This window comes from Hippopotamus amphibius, chromosome 16 (genome assembly GCF_030028045.1).
Source record: "Hippopotamus amphibius kiboko isolate mHipAmp2 chromosome 16, mHipAmp2.hap2, whole genome shotgun sequence".
NCBI classification, from domain to species: Eukaryota; Metazoa; Chordata; class Mammalia; order Artiodactyla; family Hippopotamidae; genus Hippopotamus; species Hippopotamus amphibius.
In genome coordinates this window covers 59,743,836-59,765,671 of record NC_080201.1, presented here as the reverse complement: position 1 = coordinate 59,765,671, position 21,836 = coordinate 59,743,836, and the positions used below count along the sequence as shown (strand labels likewise).

General features: G+C 53.4%; 1 protein-coding gene across 1 annotated transcript; it reads left to right on the top strand.

Moving 5' to 3' along the window:
* Nucleotides 1-2,214: 2,214 nt before the first annotated feature.
* On the top strand, nucleotides 2,215-10,269 carry CTU1 (cytosolic thiouridylase subunit 1). Its single transcript, XM_057710672.1, has 3 exons — nucleotides 2,215-2,266; nucleotides 5,758-6,302; nucleotides 8,518-10,269. Exons 2-3 carry the CDS (start codon nucleotides 5,795-5,797, stop codon nucleotides 9,045-9,047), a joined length of 1,038 nt encoding a protein of 345 aa, XP_057566655.1. The 5' UTR covers nucleotides 2,215-2,266; nucleotides 5,758-5,794; the 3' UTR covers nucleotides 9,048-10,269.
* Nucleotides 10,270-21,836: the final 11,567 nt, after the last annotated feature.

The following is a 21,836-nucleotide window of genomic DNA, read 5'->3' as shown; positions in this document are numbered from 1 at the left end:
TCACGGGCTTAGTTGCTCTGCGGCATGTGGGATCTTCCTGGACCAGGGATTGAACCCCTGTCCCCTGCATTGGCAGGTGGATTCTTAACCACTGCACCCCCTAGTAAGTCCCTTGAATGTTAATTAAACACCTACTCTATGCAAAGCACCGTCCCACACATGAGGTTACATGGTACCATAGTATGGTCTATAACACCATCAATACCAGGTCCAGCTTCCCAGAGCCAAGGACATTTGATTACCATCTTGGTACACTCCTTTATTTTTTTTTTTTCTGGGCATTTGTTTCCCCTATTATACTGGTCCTATTGGAAGTATGATTTTCTGTTGTTCTATTTTATTTTTCTGGGCAATTGCCTAGTCTTCTAAATTTCATTCTCACTTTTTTTTTAAAAGAGGAAATGTGCTATATTTAATAAATCTTTCAAATGAGATTGAGCAAATTACTTTGCTTCCACTTTATCTTGAGTGAAAGTGGGTTGTTTTTGTTTGGTTGGTTGTTTTTTGTCGCACCACGTGACATTCGAGATCTTAGTTCCTGTACCAGAGATTGAGCCTGTGCGCCCTGCAGTGGAAGCAGAGTCTTAACCACTAGACTGCCAGAGAAATCCACGAAAGTGCTTTAAATTCACCACCTCTGGAGATTCATTTTACCAGTTCTTTCTAACTTGGCAACTGGAATAAACTTTCTAGAACAAAGATCACTCTTTGTGGGTGTTGTTAATTCAATTTGACTTCACGTAAGCCCTATGAGGCGGGTATTGCTATTATCATCTCCATTTTACAGATGAGCAAACTGAGACAGTGCATGTAAAGTGCTAAACACGGTGTCTAATAACTTCTGGTTGAATTTCTTTTTCCTGATGCCCTGGTTGGCAGTGATTGAGGTCAGCTTCCAGAGTTCCTAACACCCATGTCAAGCTTTGCCACCTGTATTAACTATGTCTCTCTCATCCCCACCTGGAAGAGGGCTCAGAGGACCGTGACTTCGTTTGTGTCACCAGAACCTAGCACAGGGCCAGCCTGGCACAAGGAGACCTCAGGAAATGACCATTCAACAAATGAACCAACGAACCAGTGATAACCAGAACTGGCCCATGAGCACCCTTGACGGTGCCTTCATGGAGGCCATCTCATCTTAAACTAAGGCATCATGGCTCCCCTGCCATGAGGAAAACATGGCCTCCACCGTGTCTGTCATGTCCCTCGTCTCATCACTCAGCACAGACCCGCACACTCTGGGGCTGTGCACCTGTCTTGGGATTCCTGAGGCTCCGGTCCCGTCACAGTCATGACCTTTGTGCTCCGGTTTGGGGGGATCTGGGTTTGGAGGGGATCTGGGTTTGGGGTCCCTGAGTTTCAGTTTCGGAGCCCCAGGATCTCTGGTCTCCTGCGTCTCAAAGATGTGAATCTTTGGACCCCCCTTGGCCCCCAGATTTCAGTTTCAAGGGCCTGGGGGGATGGAGTCTCCAGGTTTCTGGGTTGCGGTGGGGGAGAGGTCTCGGGGGTCTGGGTCTCTGGAACTCTGAGTCTCTATGACACCGGGCCCAGGGACTAGTAGGATTCAGGAACTGAGTCTTTGGAACGCTCAGTCTCAGCGGTCGGAGTCTCTAGGGCTGACGCACGCGCATAGACCTCCGCTCGCACACGCTGCGTCTCAGCATCCGACACGCTCACGCGCACGTTACCACCCGTGCGGGGCGCGCGTAGATCCGCTCCGAACCCCTACCCTCAGACCCTTTGCCCTGCGCATGCGCTCTCTCCTCCTTTTACACACGCGCGTAAACCCCGCACTCCCACCTTCAATTCCCAGCCGCAACCCCACATCAAACGGTAAAAATAATATGCTCTATAGCCTTTCTAAAACCCTATAAGAATCCCACAAAAGCAGGTAATCCGAATACAGCCACTTCCCCTTTTAAGCGTCCTGCAAGTTAACATCACTACCACGGCAAACAATACACGACCGGGGCCCCGCGTCCATGCGCAGGCGCAGAAAGAAACAAGGCAGTGCATTTTGGGAGCGGCAGGCGGTGCAGGAGGTGGAAAAGGGGCCGCAGGGACTTTTGGGAATTGTAGGCCGAGGGCCCAGTAACCAAGTAACCACTTACGCTTCGGGTGGAGCTGTTGCATGGGGTTCTGGGAGCTGTAGGCAAGACAGACCCCAAAGCCTTGTGGGAGTCGTAGTCTTCGGAGCCACTTCCGTGCCGGAGTTCCGCGTGCTAGGCAGTTTGGGCCATCCAGCACCGTACCGCGTTCTACCCAGGTGAGTATTTCCTCCCCAAGTTGGTCGGCTCGTGAGCGCCCGCTCTTTGTTGAGGTGCCGTGTGAGGGTTGAGGGTCTCTCTGGGGGTGGTGACACTCGCGTCCGATTTCCCAACGCTTGTATCCCAGAGGCCTTCTGACCGGGATTCCCACTTTGGGCACTGCAGTCCGGCCTGTCTCTTGCCCGCCCACCCCCTCCCCCAGGTTTAGATTCGAACAGTTCCCTGCCCCCGCCTCCAGCTGAGTACGTCCGGGAGGTCCCTACTCTGTCCTGGAACCTCTGTCTTGATAGAATGGTGTTACACACTACCCGTCCTTCTGACAAGGCTGCGATTCGGAGGCATCCCTGGGGGCTGGGTCCCGTCTTCCGGGCGCATTTATTATTCCCTCAGCCTGCACATCTTTACTGAGCACCGATCCTTTGCCAAATCCCGTGCGAGGCAAGGGAAGTCAGTGGTGGCCGAAGCAGACCCTGTGTCTGTCTTTGGTGAGCTCACAGTACTGCGGGGGAGACGGGCCTGTCACCATGAAGGGCACCGTCATGTCCGGTTGGGATGCAGGCATGCAAGGGACTCTGCGAGCCCAGAGGAGGGGCCTGACCCAACTGGGGTCTGTAGAGTCTTCGAGGGGAAGCTGCTTAACAGACACTTCAAATCTGACATGTCCAAATGGAATTCTGGTCAGCGTGTCGTGTCGTCCCCCCACCCCACCCCCACCCCCTCGCCTAAATGGTCCCATTATCCTCCCAGGTGCTCAGGCTCAAAGCTCCAAGTCATCCTTCCTTCGTTCCTCTCTTTCTTCATGACCCCACCCTCCACCCCAATCCAAGTCTTGTGCAAGTCCCGTGGACCCTATCTTCAAAATAGATCCAAAATTCCACTTTTTCTTGTCATTTTCACTGCTAGCACCCCAGTCTAGGCCACCATCATCTCACTGACTATTGCCACAGCCTCCTCCCTGGCCTCGCTGCCTCTGCTCCTGCCTGCCACGCCTGTTCCCCACACAGCAGCCAAAGGGAAACTTTTAAAACCTAAGTTAGATTGTATCCCTTCTTTGTACAAAACCCTCCCATGGCGCCCATCTCTCTCTGAGTAAAATTAAAAATGTATCGTGGCTTATGAGCCTCTGACAATCTGCACAGACTCATCACCTGCCAGAGTCCTCCTCATTCAGAAGGTTGACTCCCAGGACCAAGTGACTGTAGATTTAGGGGGAGAAGAGAGAGGAGTCCAGGGTGACTTTATGTCCTGCCCTGGGGAGGAGCTGGGAGGAAGTGGTGGTGCTCTCAGGAGACAGGAAACAGCTGGGCAAGAACAGGTTTCTCCCTGGGGGAGGGGTGGCAGGTGACTGGGCAGCTAGGATCCCAGAGGACCAGCAAGGATCCTCAATGGGACATTTTTGGGACCTGCCCGATGGACATCATGATTCAGAGTCACCCACAAGGAAAATGAGCTGGGCAGGACCTGAGAACCATGGAGAGGGCTCTCCAAAAGAGACTGGAGGCTGAGCAGGAGGCAAACCAGGGGAGGGAGGGAGAATAAAGTCAAAGCTGGGGTTGGGATGGCGGGAGTGGGGGGGGAGTATTTCAGTGGTGCATTGCTCAGCTGTGACAGACGTGCTGAATGATCGCAGCTGATGGGTCCTGAGGGCCAGGACACGGAAGAGTACTCTGGGCAGAGGGAAGAGTAGTGCTAACACTTTGCTGGGTAGGTGTTTCCTGGGATGTTGGAGAGTAGAGGCCAGAGTGGCTGATGGAGAGTGGAAAGTGAGGTCATAGAAAAAGGGAGAGTCATCAGCCGTAAGCTTTTACGAAAGTGAGATGAGATGCATGGGAGGATTCAGGGAAGATACTGGCATGATCCCACTGGCTGTTTTGTGGAGAATTGTGTGTGTAGAGGAGGGGAGGGCAGGGAGACCAAAGAGGAGCCTCCTGCAGTATCCAGGAGAGAGACATGGCTCAGACTAGGAGTGGAGATGCTAAGGAGTGTTGGGCTTCTGGATCTGTTTTGAAGCTACAAACAGGATTTGCTCCGTTCTGGTTGGGCACATGGGGTTTGGGGTTTGAGGTCTGAGGACGATGTCCCAGGTGCATCTTCAATGGCGCATTTGGAGAAAAGGTTGGGACTTGACATTGCAATTGGGAGTCACCCCCAGGGAGAGTAAGAAGAGGGATGAAGAAAGAGCAGTTCAGGGTCCTGGACCACAAGGCTCCTGCCCTGAGTAGCTGGAGGGATGGAGCTGCCCTTTACCGAAAGAGAAGCCGTTTGGGAAGGGGAGTCAGGAATCTGGGTTTTGAGGTGCTTGTCAGATGTCTGAGTTGCACTGACCCCTAACTGGTGTTACACACAGTAAGCATTGCAAGTCACATAAAATGATTCCACACATGGTGGTAAATCCTAGAAAACAGGGTGACCTGCTCAGAGGCTACTGCTCTAGTCCAGCCTGGAGGTGATGGTGTTTTGGGGAGGAGGGACTCAGTGTGGTGTGTTTTTATGGGTTCCCCAGGCAGGTGGGTCCAAGGAGAGATGGCTGGAATTTTAGCTGGGTGGGGAAGGAGGAGGTGAGAGGGCAGAAAGGAGTCAAAGATGGGCTGATCCACATCTTGATAAGGCCACAGAAGCTTTCAGGAGATTCTGAGACCACAGGAATCGTGGAGGCTCAACCCCCTGCCCCAAACAGAAGCAGCTCCAGTTGACCTCCTTGGAGGTATGACCGGTGCTGCCTCTGTGTCTCCCTGGAGCAGATGACTGCCCTCAGGACACATTTCTAGAGACAGTATCCCACCCCCACCAAAGTGAAATCCAGTTGGTCTTTCTTGTTCTTCCCCTTCCCCTAGCAGAGCTTCAGTCCCCTTGCCTCTCTCTGTTCTTAGACCACTGACGCCTCCAAAGCTCTCTGAACAGCCCTGGAAGCCCAGGTCAGTGGTAACGACCCTGTCCTTCTGATCAGGGCTGTAAGAGGGATGGCCTCCCTGGAGACTGTGAAACTGGTCCTTGATATGCGTCTCCATCCCTCCAAGCAGAATCCGACCTAATTCTGAGTATAACTTGCCTGTCTCTCCTTCTCCCCTCCACCCCGCCAACCAGCTCCCTCTCTCCGTGGTGTGTAATGGGTATAATCTAAGAAGGCTTCCTGGAGGCACTAACCTCCTTAAGCCGGAATACAGTTGATCCTTGAACAGCATGAGTTTGAACTGCTCCACTGAAACTCAGGTTTTTGTTTTTCCCCAATAAGTACCTACAGTACTACACCATCCGCGGTTTGGTTGAATCCGAGGATGTGGAACCGGGAGGATATGGAGGGCCTACTATAAAGTTATGCAGATTTTGGCTGCGCCCCTAACCCCCGCGTATAACCCTCCCTTACTCTGGAAGAAGCCTACTTGGCCCGCACTATTTCTGGCGGGGACACTACCGGGGCAGCCTCTCTGTAGACAACGACCCCGCAGTCCGGAATCCACGTGTAACCCGCCTCCCCTCTCTACCCATCCAGGAGAAGCCGACCCCGGCCACCTCGCCAGGACCCCGTGATGCCCGCACCGCAGTGCGCCTCCTGCCACCAGGCGCGCGCCGCCCTCCGCCGTCCGCGCTCGGGCCAGGCGCTGTGCCGCGCCTGCTTCTGCGCCGCCTTCGAGGCCGAGGTGCTGCACACGGTGGTCGCGGGCCGCCTGCTGCCGCCCGGCGCCGTGGTGGCCGTGGGCGCCTCGGGCGGCAAGGACTCCACGGTGCTGGCGCACGTGCTGCGCGAGCTGGCCCCGCGCCTGGGCATCTCGCTGCACCTCGTGGCCGTAGACGAAGGCATCGGCGGCTACCGGGACGCGGCGCTGGCGGCCGTGCGGCGGCAGGCGGCGCGCTGGGAGCTCCCGCTCACCGTCGTGGCCTACGCAGACCTCTTCGGGGGCTGGACGATGGACGCCGTGGCCCGCAGCACGGCCGGCACCGGCCGCAGCCGCTCCTGCTGCACCTTCTGCGGGGTGCTGCGGCGCCGGGCGCTGGAGGAAGGGGCGCGCCTCGTGGGAGCCACGCACGTCGTGACCGGTGAGCGCAGGCGCCGCCCGGGAGGGGTGTGGGGGGAGGGACGGGCACTGTAAAGGGGCTGGGGCGCATGCCCCAAAAGGGGTCATGGAGACTAGGGGAAAGGAACCCAACAAGGAACAGGAAAAGGGGTGTGCGCATGCTCCGGCATGGGGTGGGAGCCGGCAGAGGGTTCATGCTGGGGTGGGCTGGGCTGGGCTGGGCTGGGGCCGGAGGAGACCGGACGGGCTCTGTCAGGGATGGCGCTAGGCAGGGCATCACAGAGACTTAGTCTTGGCCACCATCTGGGTCTACACGGATCAGCAAGGAGGGTGGGAGATGGGAGAAGTGAGTGGGTAGGAGTTAGTCTCTGGGGATTAGGTCTTTGGTTCTTAACTTATTTTTAATTGTCTCTAATACTCTTCGTCTCACGGCCCCTAACTGTCTCTCTTCAGAATCCATCTCTCTCTGCAAAGTATCTCTCTGCCTCTTAACTCCTCTTTCTTATTGGCATCTCTTCTCTTGATAACTCTCTTTTATTCTCTCACTTTCATCCATTCCTTCAACGAACCACCGGGTTTCTACTAAATGCCAGATCCAAGCTGTTATATATATATACACACACATATAAAATATGTATTACACATATATATTATATATGCTGTCATCATCGGACTAGGACTGAGAATACATCTATGCACAAGACAGACCGGACATAAGCCCGAACCTTTGCACAGTTCAAATATAAAATGATAAACAATCATAAATGTTACTGAAAAAAATTACATGGACTATGTGAGCAAAAAGAGGACCTTATGACGTGGAGAGAGGCGATCAGGAGGTTTTCTGAGATGCGAGGGCTCAGGGTGAGAGGTGAGGAGTGAGGGTTGGGGCGGGGGGGTGTTATTCCAGGCAGAGGGAACCATCTGTGCAGAGGCCAGTCTGAGATGCCCCAGGAAGACCAGAGAGTAGGGGAGGTGAGGCCCGAGCAGTGGGCGGAGCTTGGCTGAGGGCCCTTGTGGCTGTGACGCATTAATACCTGATCCTTTGAGCAGTGGGGAAACCAGTGGTCCTGACAAGAAGACTGTTTGAAGTTCACTCTGGCAGGGGTGAGACGCTTGAGTTGGAGGGGCAAGGGTGGAGCAAAGGAGATGACCTCAGAGGTAGGCAGCTGCAGTGGTCCAGATGAGAGATGATGGTTGTGAGAATCAGTGCATTTTTTTATTGTGTGTTAAGTATTCCCTTGCTTTCTCCCTGGTCTCTCTAGACAAAGATAACACAAAAACACTGCAGTGCTGTCAAAGGCACTTGTGTCAACAACTGCTAGTTTTTGTGACTGCTGTAACAAATTACCACAAATTGAGCAGTGTAAAAACAACACAGATTTATTAGCTTGCAGTTCTGGAGCTTAGAAGTCAGGCAGTGGTCTCACTGGGCTGATAGCAAGGAAGGTTGGCATTCCTTCTGAAGAGTCTACGGGAGAGTCCATTTTCTTGCCTCTTCTGGGTTTGAGAGGCCACCTCCTTCCTCGACTCCTCCCTCCAGCTTCAAAGCCAGCAGCCAGGGGCTGAGTCCTTCTCCCCTTGCACCATGTGAACTTGCTCTGTCCCCACATCTCCCATCCTGACCCTTTCACTGTAAGGACCCCTGCCATTACCCTGGGGCCCAGCTGGATAACCCAGGCTGCTCTACCTATCTTAAGGTCAGCTGTTTCGCAACCTTCATCCTGTCAGCAATCTTTATCTCTTCTGCCATGGAACCCAACATATTTTCAGGTTAGGGGGTGGTGGAGAATTCTGCTTACCATGAAAATCCTCTTTCCAGTCTCCATTAAATGCTATTTTGATTTCTTTTGGGGGGTAGAGGGGTGCGGCTTGTGGGATTTTAGTTCCCCCGACCAGGGATTGAACCCAGGTCCTGGGCATCGAAAGCGCTGAGCTCTAACCACTGGACAGCCCTGAAGTACACTTTCAGTTGAGAGTGAAATGATACTTGTAGCGTAAAGCGCTTTTACTCACCGCAGGAAAGGGCACCTAACAGGGGGCCCGGTGTGCAATACGTGGGGGGCAAATGAGGGCACCCCAGGTTGCTCCACGCGAGCCCGGGTGTGTTCCCCTCTCCCTTCTCGCGGGGCCCACCCGCAGCCTCCCCCCGGCCGCCCCACGGTGCCCCGGGGGCTCGTCCCGCGGCCCCGCCGGCCCCCGCGCCCCCTGCTCACCGGCTGCCGTCTCTCCCCCAGGACACAACGCCGACGACATGGCGGAGACGGTGCTCATGAACTTCCTGCGGGGCGACGCGGGCCGGCTGGCGCGGGGCGGGGGCCTGGGCTCGGCGGGCGAGGGCGGCGCCCTGCCGCGCTGCCGCCCGCTGCAGCTGGCCTCGCAGAAGGAGGTGGTGCTGTACGCGCACTTCCGCCGCCTCGACTACTTCTCCGAGGAGTGCGTGTACGCGCCCGAGGCCTTCCGCGGCCACGCGCGCGACCTGCTCAAGCTGCTGGAGGCGGCGCGGCCGTCGGCGGTGCTGGACCTCGTGCACTCGGCCGAGCGCCTGGCGCTGGCCCCGGCCGCGCGGCCCCCGCCCCCCGGCGCCTGCTCCCGCTGCGGGGCGCTGGCCAGCCGCGCGCTCTGCCAGGCCTGCGCGCTCCTGGACGGCCTGAACCGCGGCCGGCCCCGCCTGGCCATCGGCAAGGGCCGCCGGGGGCTGGGCGAGGGGGCGCCGCCGCCGTCCGGACCCCCGACGTCCCCGTCCCCGCCCGGCCTCGGCTTCTAGAGACTCCGGGTCTGCGCTGGGATCCGACGACGTGGGAGCGCGGGGCCGCCCGAAAATGACACCGTGAAGGAACCCGGGTTACCTTAGCCCGGGCATCGGGGTGAGGTTGGGAAGGGGACGGAACCCGCTGCCTGCGATCCTGCAGAAGCTGGGGCTCTGGGCTCCTGGGGATGAGCCCGGGACTCCTGGGTGTCGAGAGGAGAAGACTGAACAATTCCTGAGCGAGTTGGGAGTTAGGGGGCTGTTTGCGTGTACCTCTGTGGGATTCTGGGCGTGCTCAGATAATCCTGACCTTCTGGAGCGCCTACTGTGTGCCCGATGTTTCATGTTTACCTGTAGTGGGGTAAACAAAACCACATAACTTGATGGGCACGTCAGTTACAGCAGTCATGATGCTTCTGTGTGAGCACCGTGCATACTGTAGGCGCTGGGCCATCTCATTTCAGCCGCACCACGATCTCATTGGCTGTAGCCTGAGGCCCATAACTGGCCTGAGGTCGCCTCGCTGGAGCCCCGACTGGAGGCTCACAGCCAGGTCTGCCTGGGGCTCTTCAAGACGGTGGATTTAGTCCTTACCCCCCCACCACCCGAATCCCCGTGTGATGGGTGGGGAAACCGCTGGGTGGCTCCCCAGACCTCAGATTTCTGGAGGCAGAGCTGGGTGAGCCTGGGTCAGTGACTTAACCTCTCTGCTCTTCCATTCCTCTGCTGAAAATGGAATCAAAGCCCCCTACCAAAGCACTGTTGTATTTGAGAAAAGTGCTCAATAAATGATCTCCGACTTGGTTGTTCATATTAGAGTTTGGCCACCAGGGGGCTCTGGTTTCAGGGTTGCTTCCCTGCCCATCCAGACAGGTGTGAGGCTCCTAATCTTCCTGCCTGAGACCTGGGGAGACTTGGCCTCCTCAGTCCCTCCTCAAGCTTTGCTGGGCTGGTCCCTTCTCAGGAGTGCCCTCGTTTCCCATCTTCCAGCTCACATCCTGGATCCAGGGGCCTCCTGGAAGTGTCCCTGATTCCTCCCACCCTGCCCAGCCCAGAACATTAAGACTTTCCCAAACCCCAGCCCCTGGGTCCTGTTCTCTGGCCACCCCACACTCTTTGGGTCTCGCTTTTCCTAATTAGATTGGGCTGGAGGGCAGGGACCAGCTGCCCCGCCTCCCTGTGAGTTAATTGAGCATACGGTCCATTATTCATTCAATAAACGTTTATTGAGCACCTCATCTGTGGCCCACGTACCAAGTGCTAGGAATACTGCAGTGAGCAAAAGACAAAAGCCCCTGCCCCCGTGAAGTTCATAATCTGGAAGAAACAGACAATAAGCCAATAAATTTCTATAATGTCAGGTAGTGATGAATGCAACCCACAAAAACAAAGCAGGATAAAGAGAGAGGGAGACAGCAAGAGCCAGGAACCATAGGGGTCAGGGCAACGCCTCTTTAAGGAGGTGGCATTTGAACAGAGACCTGAATAAAGCAAAGGAGTGAATCATAAGGCCATCTTGGGGAAGAGCTTTCCAGGCAGAGGGAACTGCCAATGCAAAAACCCAGAGGTGGGAATAAAGTTGCTAAGTCCAGGGAACAGCAAGGAAGTGTGTCCAGAGCAGAGCAGGCAGGGAGAAGAACAGCAAGAGTTGAGATGTGGTGGTAGCCAGGTTGGGTCCTGCAGGGTCTCAAAGAGGCAGGAACTCATTTACATTTTCTAAAGATCCCTGCAGCTGTGGTGGAGAGAACGGGCTCTAGGGGGTGCTAGACGATCACCGTCAGTGGGAGTGATTCTAGTGCACCAGCACTGCGGAGCACTCCTCCGTTGCGTTAGCTCAATGTTACGATGGACTGCGTTTTGATCCCCAACTTTACAAAGGGTGAATTTTGGCTCAGAGATGTGAAGTGACTTGCCCAAGGCCACACAGCAGAAAATCAGTCAAGGAGCTAGGGCTCTTGACCCTTTTTCCTATGCCGCCCGCTGGAAGCCAGGGGACCTTGTAGCCACTGATTCACCATGTGGTTTTGGGCAAGGGACTTCTCTGTAACTGAGTTTCTCCCTTCACACCAGGAGGTGGGTGGGTGGTTAGATTTCTGTTGTGGTTTAGAGTAGCACTATCCAATAGAAATATAATGTGAGCCATATGCATAATTTAAAACTTTCGAGTAGCTATCTTTTTATGGGGGGGAGGGGAACAGATGAAATTTTAATAATATATTTTATTTGACCCACTATATCCAAAATATTACTATTTTAACATGTAATCGATATTTTAAAACCGTGAGATATTTTACCTTCCTTTGGTACTAAGTTTTCAAAATCCAGTGTGTATGTTACACTTAACAATCCACCTCCATTCAGGTTCGACCACAGTTCTGTCTCAAGTGTGACAAGAAGGCCTCGAGTGGAAGCTGGGGAAGATGCTGTTCTCGGCTCCAACCACAAGGGGTCACTGTTAACACGCCTTGCATCGGGTGGCCATGGCCCGACCGCAGAGCAAGATCTCTTCCCTTCCGCTGCCTGGTTGGGGAGCTCTGCTCTTTCCTCCCACCTCCCCACTGGTCCCCCCCCTGGCCTGAGCCAGCCTCCAAGGGGGAGAGACACAGCCTGGCAGAAACCTGAAGGTCCCCTATGAACACTGGAAACCTTCCGTGACCTCAAGATCCATGTGTCCATTCATTCATTCATTCTGCAGATATTGATTGAACACTCGATTTGTGACAGCAGTGAACAAAACAAAAACCCGCCCTCGTGGGAGAGGCCAGAAGAGGAGGAGAATAAGTAGAATATGTAGTATGTCAGATGGTAATACGTTGATAAAGCCAGGGATGGGGAGCATGCCACGCATTTTAGTAGGGTGAATAGGGAAGACCTTGAAGAGAAGGTGACATTTGAGCAAAGACCCACACAAGGTGAGGCAGCTTTGTAGGAAGAGCGTTACTGGCCGAGGAACAGCATGTGCAAACTCCGAGGGAGGCAGGGGAGTGGTGGAGCGGGTGAGTGGAGGAGAGAGGTAAGAGGGTGCAGCTGTGATTTTGAGGCCGAAGCCACAGAGATTTCTGAGCAGAGGAGTGATAAGAATCATCCCTTCATTCATGCCGCAAACATTTGCCGGCACCTCCCAGGAGCCAGGCCCTGCACGAGGCAGGGGGAACACAGAGCTGAGTCAGCCCCAGCCCCTGCCCTCAATGGGCTCCCTGTCTGATGGGGGAGGTGGCACGGACCGACACTGGCAAATCAAGACCTGAAGGGATACGTGTCACCACGGGGATTAGTAAGGGCACAGGGGAGCCCAGAGGTGGGGCGGGTAACTCAGCGTGGGGCGTCACGGAATGCCTTCTGAAGGCGGTAGTGTTTAAACCAGGACCCAGAAGGTGAGTAAGAACGAGCACTGGGAAAGGGGTGGGAAGGGGACAAGCGTGCAAGTGTGTCTGAGCCCAGCGAAACTGCTGCTTCCGGTGCCCGACGCCTGGGGAGGAGCTGCTGGAGGTGGCCAGTGCCCTCCCCCACCCCAGGAGGGCCAGGATGCCATTGCACAGGGCAGATTTTCCGCTGGGGTGATGGGACACCGGGAAGGGTTTACAGCAGACGGGCCTCACCCCCGGTGTCAGAAGGAGCCTTCTGGGGCTGTGTCTAGGAGGACTGGATGGGGGGGGCGGGGGGTAGGGGGGCGGAACTTAAAGGCCAGGAGGCCAGGGAGAAGCCAAAACCATAAGGGAGTGGGAATGGTGGGAATAGATATGAAGGCTATTTAAAAAGCCTGGAAATCCTACTAAACTCTAGGGTGTGCTTTCTAAGTGTAAGAGCTACTGCATAAACCCCCCAAAACTGTCAATACAAGAGAAACCTCTCCTACACAGACTGAACAAAAACAAAGATGTTTGCCACTTAGGCAGATGGCCATCGTGAACACAGGAGAGTCTTGTTGAGGGAGAAAGCCATAGTAAACGTGGAGGGTGGGGCAGGGCTGTTGCTGAGGCAGGATGCCCTAGTCAGCATGGAGCAGGGCTTTGGCTGAAGTCCAAGGCCTTGGTGAAACACAGCCTCTACGTAAACACAAGGGGTCCTTTATACTTACCGAATGTCTGTGAAAGGACCAGGGAGGGTTGATGAGGCGGGAAGCCCCACACCTTAGGGTACCATCCCCTGGAGTCAGGAGCATTCTTCCCTGCAAGGATTTGGAACCTAAACTCAGAAAGATGGGCTTCCCCATCTTCCCACTGTGTGTACTCTCCCAGGGCTAGGTTATTAGAGATGACTGTCAGGTCTGAAGATGCAGGGGCACTGGGTGCAGAGATTCTGGGGAGAAGAAGCCTCCCGATAATCTCACTCTCATTCAGCCTGTTTTCATAGAGCCTGTGCACATGCCAGGTGCCGTGGGCTCCAGGGATTCAGCAGTGAACACGTTAGACAAGGTCCCTGCCCTAATGAAGCCTCAGTTTGAGGGAGAGAAATGTTTCTTTGTTCCATAAATGTTTACCGAGCACCTACTATGTACCAGGGAAAAGAAGCAGAGAAAGCAGGCAAAACCCCCTGCCCTGTCAAAGTTGGCACTCGAATTGGAGATAGACTACACAGAAGAGGAAGTAAAACACAAGAGCCATCTGATGGTGATAAGTGCCATAGAGAAAAAACAACAGCAATAAAAAAGGAAGCAAACACATAAAGCAATTATAGATTGAACTGAGGCATAGAAAGAAAACCAACAAAGGGCGGAGATAGAAACTAGAAGGGAATGTCTGCTCTAGAGAAGGTGATGGGTCATGGGCAGAGTGATGGGAAGCGTGTCCAAGGCAGAGGGAACAGCAAAGACAGGCCCTAAGGTGGGAAGGCACCTACCAGGTCACGAAAGTCAAGGAGAAAAAAATATATTAAAAAAAATTAAAGAAAATCAAGGAGGGACTTCCCTGGTGGCGCGGTGGTTAAGAATCCGCCTGCCAGTGAGGGGAACACAGGTTCGAGCCCTGGTCCAGGAAGATCCTACATGCTGTGGAGCAACTAAGCCTGTGTGCCACAACTACTGAGCCCATGTGCTGCAACTACTGAAGCCCACGCACTGAGAGCCTGTGCTCTGCAACAAGAGAAGCCACTGCAATGAAGCCTGTGCACCACAACGAAGAGTAGCCCTCACTCCCACAACTAGAGAAAGCCTGCGTGTAGCAATGAAGACCCAATGCAGCCAAAAAAAAGAAAAAATAAAGGAAGTCCAGGGGGCATGAGAATGGTGAGGTGGGAGAGATGGACATAGAGCCAGACGCAGAGTGCCTTGGAGATGTTTAGGTTTTATTATAATTGCAGCAGGAAATCATAGATGGGTTTTAAGCAGGTTTTAACATGATCTTTTTTTTAAAAAAATATTTATCTTATTTTTGGCTGTGTCGGGTCTTATTTGCAGCACGCGGGATCTTTGTTGTGGCATGCTGGCTCCAGAGTGCATGGGCTCTGTAGTTGTGGTGCATGGTCTCTCTAGCTCATTAGTTGCCCCATGGCATGTGGGGTCTTAGTTCCCAGACCAGGGATTGAACTTGTGCATCCCCTGCATTGGAAGGCAGATTCTTAACCACTAGACCACCAGGGAAATCCCTTAACATGACACTGTTTTATATTTTAAGAATGCATTGGCTGCCAAATGGAGAATGGACTTAGTGTGGGGTGGGAGTAGGATGAGGAACGGGGTTTGACTATGGAGGCAGAGAGACTAGCTTGGATGCTATGGCACCTGTCCAGGTGAGACATGGGGGTAGTTTGGACAAGGGTGAGTGAGAGGAAGTAAGCGGGTGGATTCCATGTCTATTTTGGCACTGAGGTGACAGGAATTGTCAACGTGGGAACTGGGAGTGCGGGCTTTTGACAGAAGGAACCAGGGAGAGGATGGTGTCATCACCAACAAAGGGAAATAAGTGATTGATGATGGAGATGGAGGGAGGTGGGGCGGAGATGTTCATTGGCTGTTGCTGGGGCATCAGAGGCATCCAGCTGTGCAGGCAGCAGCTGCCTGGCACGTAGCAGATACAGGTGCTGACTCAGAGCCATCTGAGAGGTTACCCGGAGAGAGACACATGAGATCAGCAGCAGAGGGACATAGAGTCAGGGGACTGGGGTTCGAATCCAAGCCCCACCACTTGCTTGTTGGGCAACTGACCTCATTTCTCTTTCCTCATCTGTAGAATGGGAGTGATTGTGTGCACTTCGCAGGGCCAATGGGGGAATTCAGCAAGACGTGGCACTTGGGAGGTACTAGAGAAACTGCCAGCCAAGAGCTGACAGGGGACAAAAGACAAAGGTGAGGGTCCGCTGGGGTTTTTTTGTTTGTTTTTGTTTTGGTTTGGTTTGGTTTTGATTTGTTTGGGGGCTTTTTTGTCTTTTTGTTTTTTTTTTTGTTTTTTAGGCAGCCTGTGGGATTTTAGTTCCCCCGCCAGGGATCGAACCCGTGCCCCCTGCCGTGGAAGGGAGAGTCCTAACCACTGGACTGTCAGGGAAGTCCCAAGGTGAGGGTCTATTTGCACATCCCGGAAATGTTCTCTGCACGAACTCTCACGCCGGGACTATTCCAGGGGACAAGGATCCAGCAGAGAACTCCCTGCCCTTGATGGCATGGAGACAGATTTGGAGACAGAATGGTGTGGCGTAGAACAGCCCGATAACCCAGGTTCCGATCCCGGCTAATGCCATTTGCACAAGTGACATCTGTCTGAGACCCAGTTGCCTCATCTCTAACGTGGTACCAACGCTAACCCTAATCCAGCCCTAACTTCATAAAGCTCTTGTGAGGATTAAATATGATAATGTATATAAAGTCCCTAACAACCTGCCAGATTGCACGGTCAACGGAGATGGAGACAGGCATTTGCTGACAGGGAGTCAGGAGCCCCCAGGAGAGAGGACCTCCTGGTTTCACAGTCGCTCAGCCTCGAGGCGGCCAGAGACCACCTCCCCTATCACCCATTCCCATGCTCACACCCTGACCCCTATCTCCATCCAGAAGAGCTCCACCTCTAAAACCACAAGATCCCACATCCCACTCCCTGACCACAGCCTCCGATGCTTCCAGAGCTCTGCCATACCTGTTTTTCCACCTCAGACACACCCTGACCATCCTCCTGCAGCCCCCCCCACAAGCCCCTTCTGTTTGCACTTCCTTTACCCCCACAATCCACCCCTTTACCCTCCCCCCCTACTATCCTCATCTCCCCTGTCTCAGCATCCCTTCCACCATCACCCAGCCCTGCACGTGGCTGCTGTTTGCTGGAGGAAAACAAAACAAACTCATCCAGGTGCTCAGAGGATGCCTCTTTAAATTCCTGATCACCAAACTCACCTAGGACCCTACTGGCCATCCTCATCTCCCCAACCGGGTGCCCCTGGAGATAAGCTGGCCAGGGCCTCCAGGTCTCCCTGGCCTGGCCCCCCCCCAACTTCCGGCCACCTGACCCACACCCCACCTGCAACCTCCCCCACCCTTTCCTTCTTCCTTTCTGGAACAATGGAAGAGGCGTCTTTCCTCTTGTCTGGATTAATCCCACCACTCCGCTGGCAGTTGCACCATCCGCCCCTTTGTTCTCTGGCATCCCTGCGGTTGTTAAGAGCTCTCCGCCTGGGTTCCAATCATGGTGCCACCACTCAGCTTTGCGTAACCTTGGATGGGCGTCTCCACTTCCCCATCTGCACATGGATGATAATAAGAGTACCTTTCTCACAAGACTGTGGGAAGGGTTTGGTGAATTCATTTATGAAAATGAGTTAAAACAGTGTTTGACACATAAATTAGTGCTCAGATGGAATTGAGGCTCAAATTACCTTGGGAGGCAATAGAGAGGATTCGGAGAGTCCAGGAGTTTGTACGCTTCTTCCTTTGCTTACCAGCTGGGTGACCTTGGACAAGCCACTTCCCCCACCCCCAGCCTCCGTTTCTCAGGCTGTAAAATGGGCACAAGATGGTACCTAGCCCATGGAGTCTGGACTTTCCATGACCTCACCGCCCTCATTTCTATCTCTTCTCTCCCCTGGCTCATGCTGCTCCAGCTACACTGGCCTCCTCACTGGTCCTCAGACACATCGGACTTCCTTCCACCTCAGGGCCTTTGCACATGCTGTTCCCTCTGTCCGTAACAGCCTTCCTCCGATATCCCTGACGATCTGTAGGTCTTTGCTCAAAGATCATCGCAGTCAAGATTCCCCTGACCCTGACCTCCTCCCTGCTTTCTTATTCTTCTTAGCACTGGTAGTTTGTAATATTATACGTTGTATTTATTTAACTTTCTCATGCTTGATTGCCTTTCTTTCCACAATGTAAGCATCAGGAGGGCAGGAATCTCTGTCTGTTTTGTTCATTGCTGTATCCTCAGCACTTAGAACCGCGGCTGATACTTAGTAGGTGCTTAAGAAATATTTGTTGAATGGAAGGAAGGAGAGGGAGGAAGGGAGAGAGGAAAGGAAGAGGGAAGGAGGAATAAAAAAAGCTAATCCACATAGAGAAGTTGCCTGAATACACAAAATGTGGCCTATCCATACCATGGTGTATGATCCAGCCTTAAAAAGGAAGGAAATTATTGGAACTTCCCTGGTGGTCCAGTGGTTAGGACGCCTTGCTTCCACTGCAGGGGGCATGGGTTCGATCCCTAGTTGGGGAACTAAGATCCCGCATGCATGATGTGGCCCAAAAAAAAAAAAAAAGTTGTAAACAAAGGAAGGAAATTCTGACATGAACCTTGAGGACATTAGGCTCAGTGAAATAAGCCAGACACACAAAAAGTAATCACACAATTACTACATGATTGCACTTATATGAAATACCTAGAGTAGTCAAATTCATAGAGACAGAAAGTAGGATGAGGGTTACCAAGGCCTAGGGGAGGGAGGATGGGAAGCTGGTGTTTCATGGGGCAGAGTTGCAGTTGGGGAAGATGAAAAGGCTTTGGAAACGGGTGATGGTGATGGTTGCACAACCAAGTTGAATATACTTCATGCCTCTGAACTGTACGCTTAAAAATGATTTAAACGGGGACTTCCTTGGTGCCGCAGTGATTAAGAATCTGCCTGCCAATGCAGGAGACATGGGTTCGATCCCTGGTCTGGGAATATCCCACATGCCACAGAGCAACTAAGCCTGTGCGCCACAACTTCTGAGTCCATGAGCCACAGCTACTGAAGCCTGCGCACCTAGACCCCATGCTCCGCAACAAGAGAAGCCACCGCGATGAGAAGCCCGTGCACTGCAGCAAAGAGTAGCCCCCGCTCTCCACAACTAGAGAAAGCCCGCGTGCAGCAACGAAGACCCAAGGGAGCCCAAAGTAAAATGAAAAAAATAAGTGACTTAAATGGTAAATTTTATGTCATGTATATTTCACCACAATTAAAGATTTTCATTTTTAGAAAGTTTTGAACATTAAAAAAAAAAAAAAGGCAGAAAGAAGAACATAGCACAGCCCCCAGTAAACTTGAGTGGATTTTGTTTTTGTTTTTTGTTTTTGTTTTCTGACAATTTAAAGTCAGAAATTTATTTTTTTAACTTTTTATTTTATATTGGAGTATAGTTGATCAACAATGTTGTGTTAGTTTCAGGTGTACAGCAAAGGGATTCAGTTATACATATACATGTATCTATTCTTTTTCAAATTCTTTTCCCATTTAGGTTACCTAATGTTGAGGCGAGTTCCCTGTGCTATACAGTAAGTCCTTGCTGGTCATCCATTTTCAGTAAAGCAGTGTGTACATGTCAATCCCACACTCCCTAACGATCCCTGCCCCCAACCCTTCCCCCCCGGTACCATAAGTTAAATGTGAGTGTTTTTGTGTTTTCCTCCCTCGTAACCAGCCTTCACTGGTCACACACCCATCTCCTTGCCACATCTAAGAGTAATTTTTGCCCAGGGTCTCCTCTGCTCCATGCTCCTCTCCACCAACTACCCGGCTCCCACTCCATGAAAACTTTCTTTAAAACCTCCAGTCCCGGGACCTCCCTGGCAGTCCAGTGGTTAAGACACCACACTTCCAATGCAGGGGGCACAGGTTCGATCCCTGGTCAGGGAACTAAGATCCCATGTGCCCTGTGGTGTAGCCAAAAACAAAAACAAAAAACCCCCTCCAGTCCCAGTCGCCACCTCGCTGTGTCCAACCCCTGTGCCACTTCCTGCTTAAAATTTATCTCAACTTCCATGATGCCATCCTCTCCTGATTTCCTTCTAGCTCTTTCATGGCTCCTTCTTGGTCCCCCGCTCCCTAAGCTAGGGGTCTTCCTTGGGGTCCTGGGCAGACACCCCGGTCTTTCCACTCTATACAATCCCCCCATGTGAGCTCCACAGTGCTCTGGTTTCCAGCTCCATCATCTGTGTCAGTAACACCCCACCACTGTCTCTAACCAGACAGCTCTCCTAAGCTCTGGCGCTAGGTCTGCAGTGAGGACCCTAAGGGCTCTTCTCTCCCCTGCTCAGCATCACCGTTGGGTCACTTCTCCCTCTAGCACTCTGAGATCTGCACCATCCTCCTGTCTGAAGGTCTCTACTCAGAGCCACCCTCCTTCCTCCCACCTGACCTTACTCCAACCACCCCGCTCCCGGTGAACTCCTACTCATCTGCAATACCCGACTTAGCCCACCCTCTGGGAACCCTTTTCCCACCCCCGGGACTTCATCAGGCCCTTTGACACTGCCCCCCACACCCCCATCAGAGCACACATCACACCGGACTGAGTTTCCTGTTGCCTCTTAGGCCTTTCCTGCCAAACCGTGAGTTTCTTGGAGGCAAGGACTGTGGCCATATGTTCATTCATTCTTTCCTTCGTTCATCAAATATTTTTTTGAGGACCCCTGTCATGGCAAACAATGCTGTGGTGGGTGGAGTGGGGAGCAAGGCAGCCCAGAGTGGAGTCTGGTGGGAAGGGAGTGAATAGCCTGGCAGTGACACTATGGGGCTAGGGGCGGGGATGAAGAGGATAAGGCAGTTAACCGAGCCCTATTTGTGGCTGCATCCCCAGCACTGTTCCCCTTGGGCTCCCTGGGGTTCTCTGAGGCCTTCTGTTTAAGCCAAGTGTTCTTTCTAGGAAGAGGGAGGTCTCAGGTTTACCCAGGCCAGTCTAGGTCAGCAGAGGGTCCCCGTGAGTCCCTCAAATCACAGCCTTCTCCTCAAAAGGAGGAGGGGCGGGGCTTGTGCTTGCCAGGAATTTCTGTTTCTCTTTATTTTGAAATGATGATAGACTCACAGGAAGTTGCACAGAGAGTACAGAGTCCCGGTACACTCCCGCCAGCTTCCCCCAGTCCTGACGGCTCAGATAACTGCAGTCCAAAATCAGAGCCAGGACATCGACCAGCGCACCGAGCTACCACTGAGACTGCAGGTTCATTCCGTGTTCATTGTTTACGTGCATCTATTTGCCCACGTAGGTATGTGCACGTGTGTCTCTGTGTCATTTTATCCCGTGTGTAGATCTATGTAACCACAACAGCATCAAGATGCAGAGCTGTGCCCTCACAGAGCAGCTGCCCTTGCCACCCCATGCCTCGTCCCCAGGGAATTCTTTCTTGGCAGAGGGGCTTCTGTGTGTGCATCTCGCCCTTCTGGTTTACCAGGGCCTGAGCCAAGACCTTCGGCTCAAGGCAGCGAGGCCCCTCAGCAGACTGGCCCTCCCAGTTCCTGGGAGACAGACATGAACCGGGAGAGGCGGGCGTGTGGGTTCTGAGGCACAGAGCTACTCCCTAAGAGCACAGACCGGCCCAGAGGGAGAGGGGAGGAAAGTGATTTGGGAGCCAGCCCTGGGGTTGCTGAGAGAGAGAGAGCACAGAGAGGTGGCCTCCTGAGTCACTGTGTGGTGGTCCGGATGGGCTGCCCAGGCCCAGAGACAAATCGCAGTCATTAAGGCATTTAAGAGGCTGGGGGAGAGGCTGAGGGCGGCGGGCCCAGCCCAAAGCTAAGATGGGTCCCCTAAACCCAGGCCCGCCTCGGGCTGCCTGGACCCATTCCTCATCTCATCACTCTGTCTCTCCTGCTCTCTCTGGGTCCCTGTCGCCCTCTCTCTGGGTCCCTGTCGCCCTCTCTCTGGGTCCCTGTATCCCACTCTCCCCTGACCTCTCTGCAGAGCCTGAGTTGGGGGACACCAGTGCTGCCCTGACCCCCGCCCCCACTCGCTGTTGGGGCCCCTGCTCCCCCACCTCTCAGGACTGCGAGGACCACAAGTTAGAATTAGAGGGCGCTGGAGATGGGAGCGCCTAGCCCCAGCACCTCCAGTCTCCTGCCAGCTCCCATGCCCACCCCCTTGCCCCTCTCTCTTCCTGGGTGGCCGTCATCTTTCATCTCTGCCTCCTGGTCTCCTCTTCCGCAGTCTCCTCTGTGTCCCTGCCTCCACCTCCCCATTGTCCTCTGCCTGTTCCTGCCTTCCTCCTCACTCTTCCTTATTTGTCACGTCTCGCCCTCCTTCCATCATCACTGCTATTATTCTGTATGAGTGTGTTTGGAGGGAGGGGTACGTCTTCCTCTTTTTTCCTCTCTTCACTTTTTTCTCTTTCTCTGTGCTTGTTTCTATCCTGTCTTCCCCTTCTCCCCTCTGTTTTTCTGCTTCTGTCTCTCACTTTTCCACACTCATCTCTCCATGAGTCTCTGTCCCTGTGTCCTGCCCCCACCCATTTTGTCTTTTCCTGTCTGGCTCCCCGTACCCATCTATATTCATCTCCTGCTCTCTCTCCATCCCCCTAAATTCTCTCTGCCTCTGACATCTCTCTCTCTCTGGCCTGTACTTCTCTTACTCTTTCTCTGCCTCTCCACCTTCACATGCTACTTCTCTTACATTCCCTAGCCTCTCTCTCCTCCCGTGGCATC

Coding starts and splice junctions, on each gene's coding strand:
- CTU1 (XM_057710672.1), top strand. CDS start 5,795: ATGCCCGCACCGCAGTGCGCCTCCTGCCACCAGGCGCGCGCCGCCCTC. Junction 6,303..8,517: donor AGCCACGCACGTCGTGACCG/GTGAGCGCAGGC, acceptor TCTCTCCCCCAG/GACACAACGCCGACGACATG.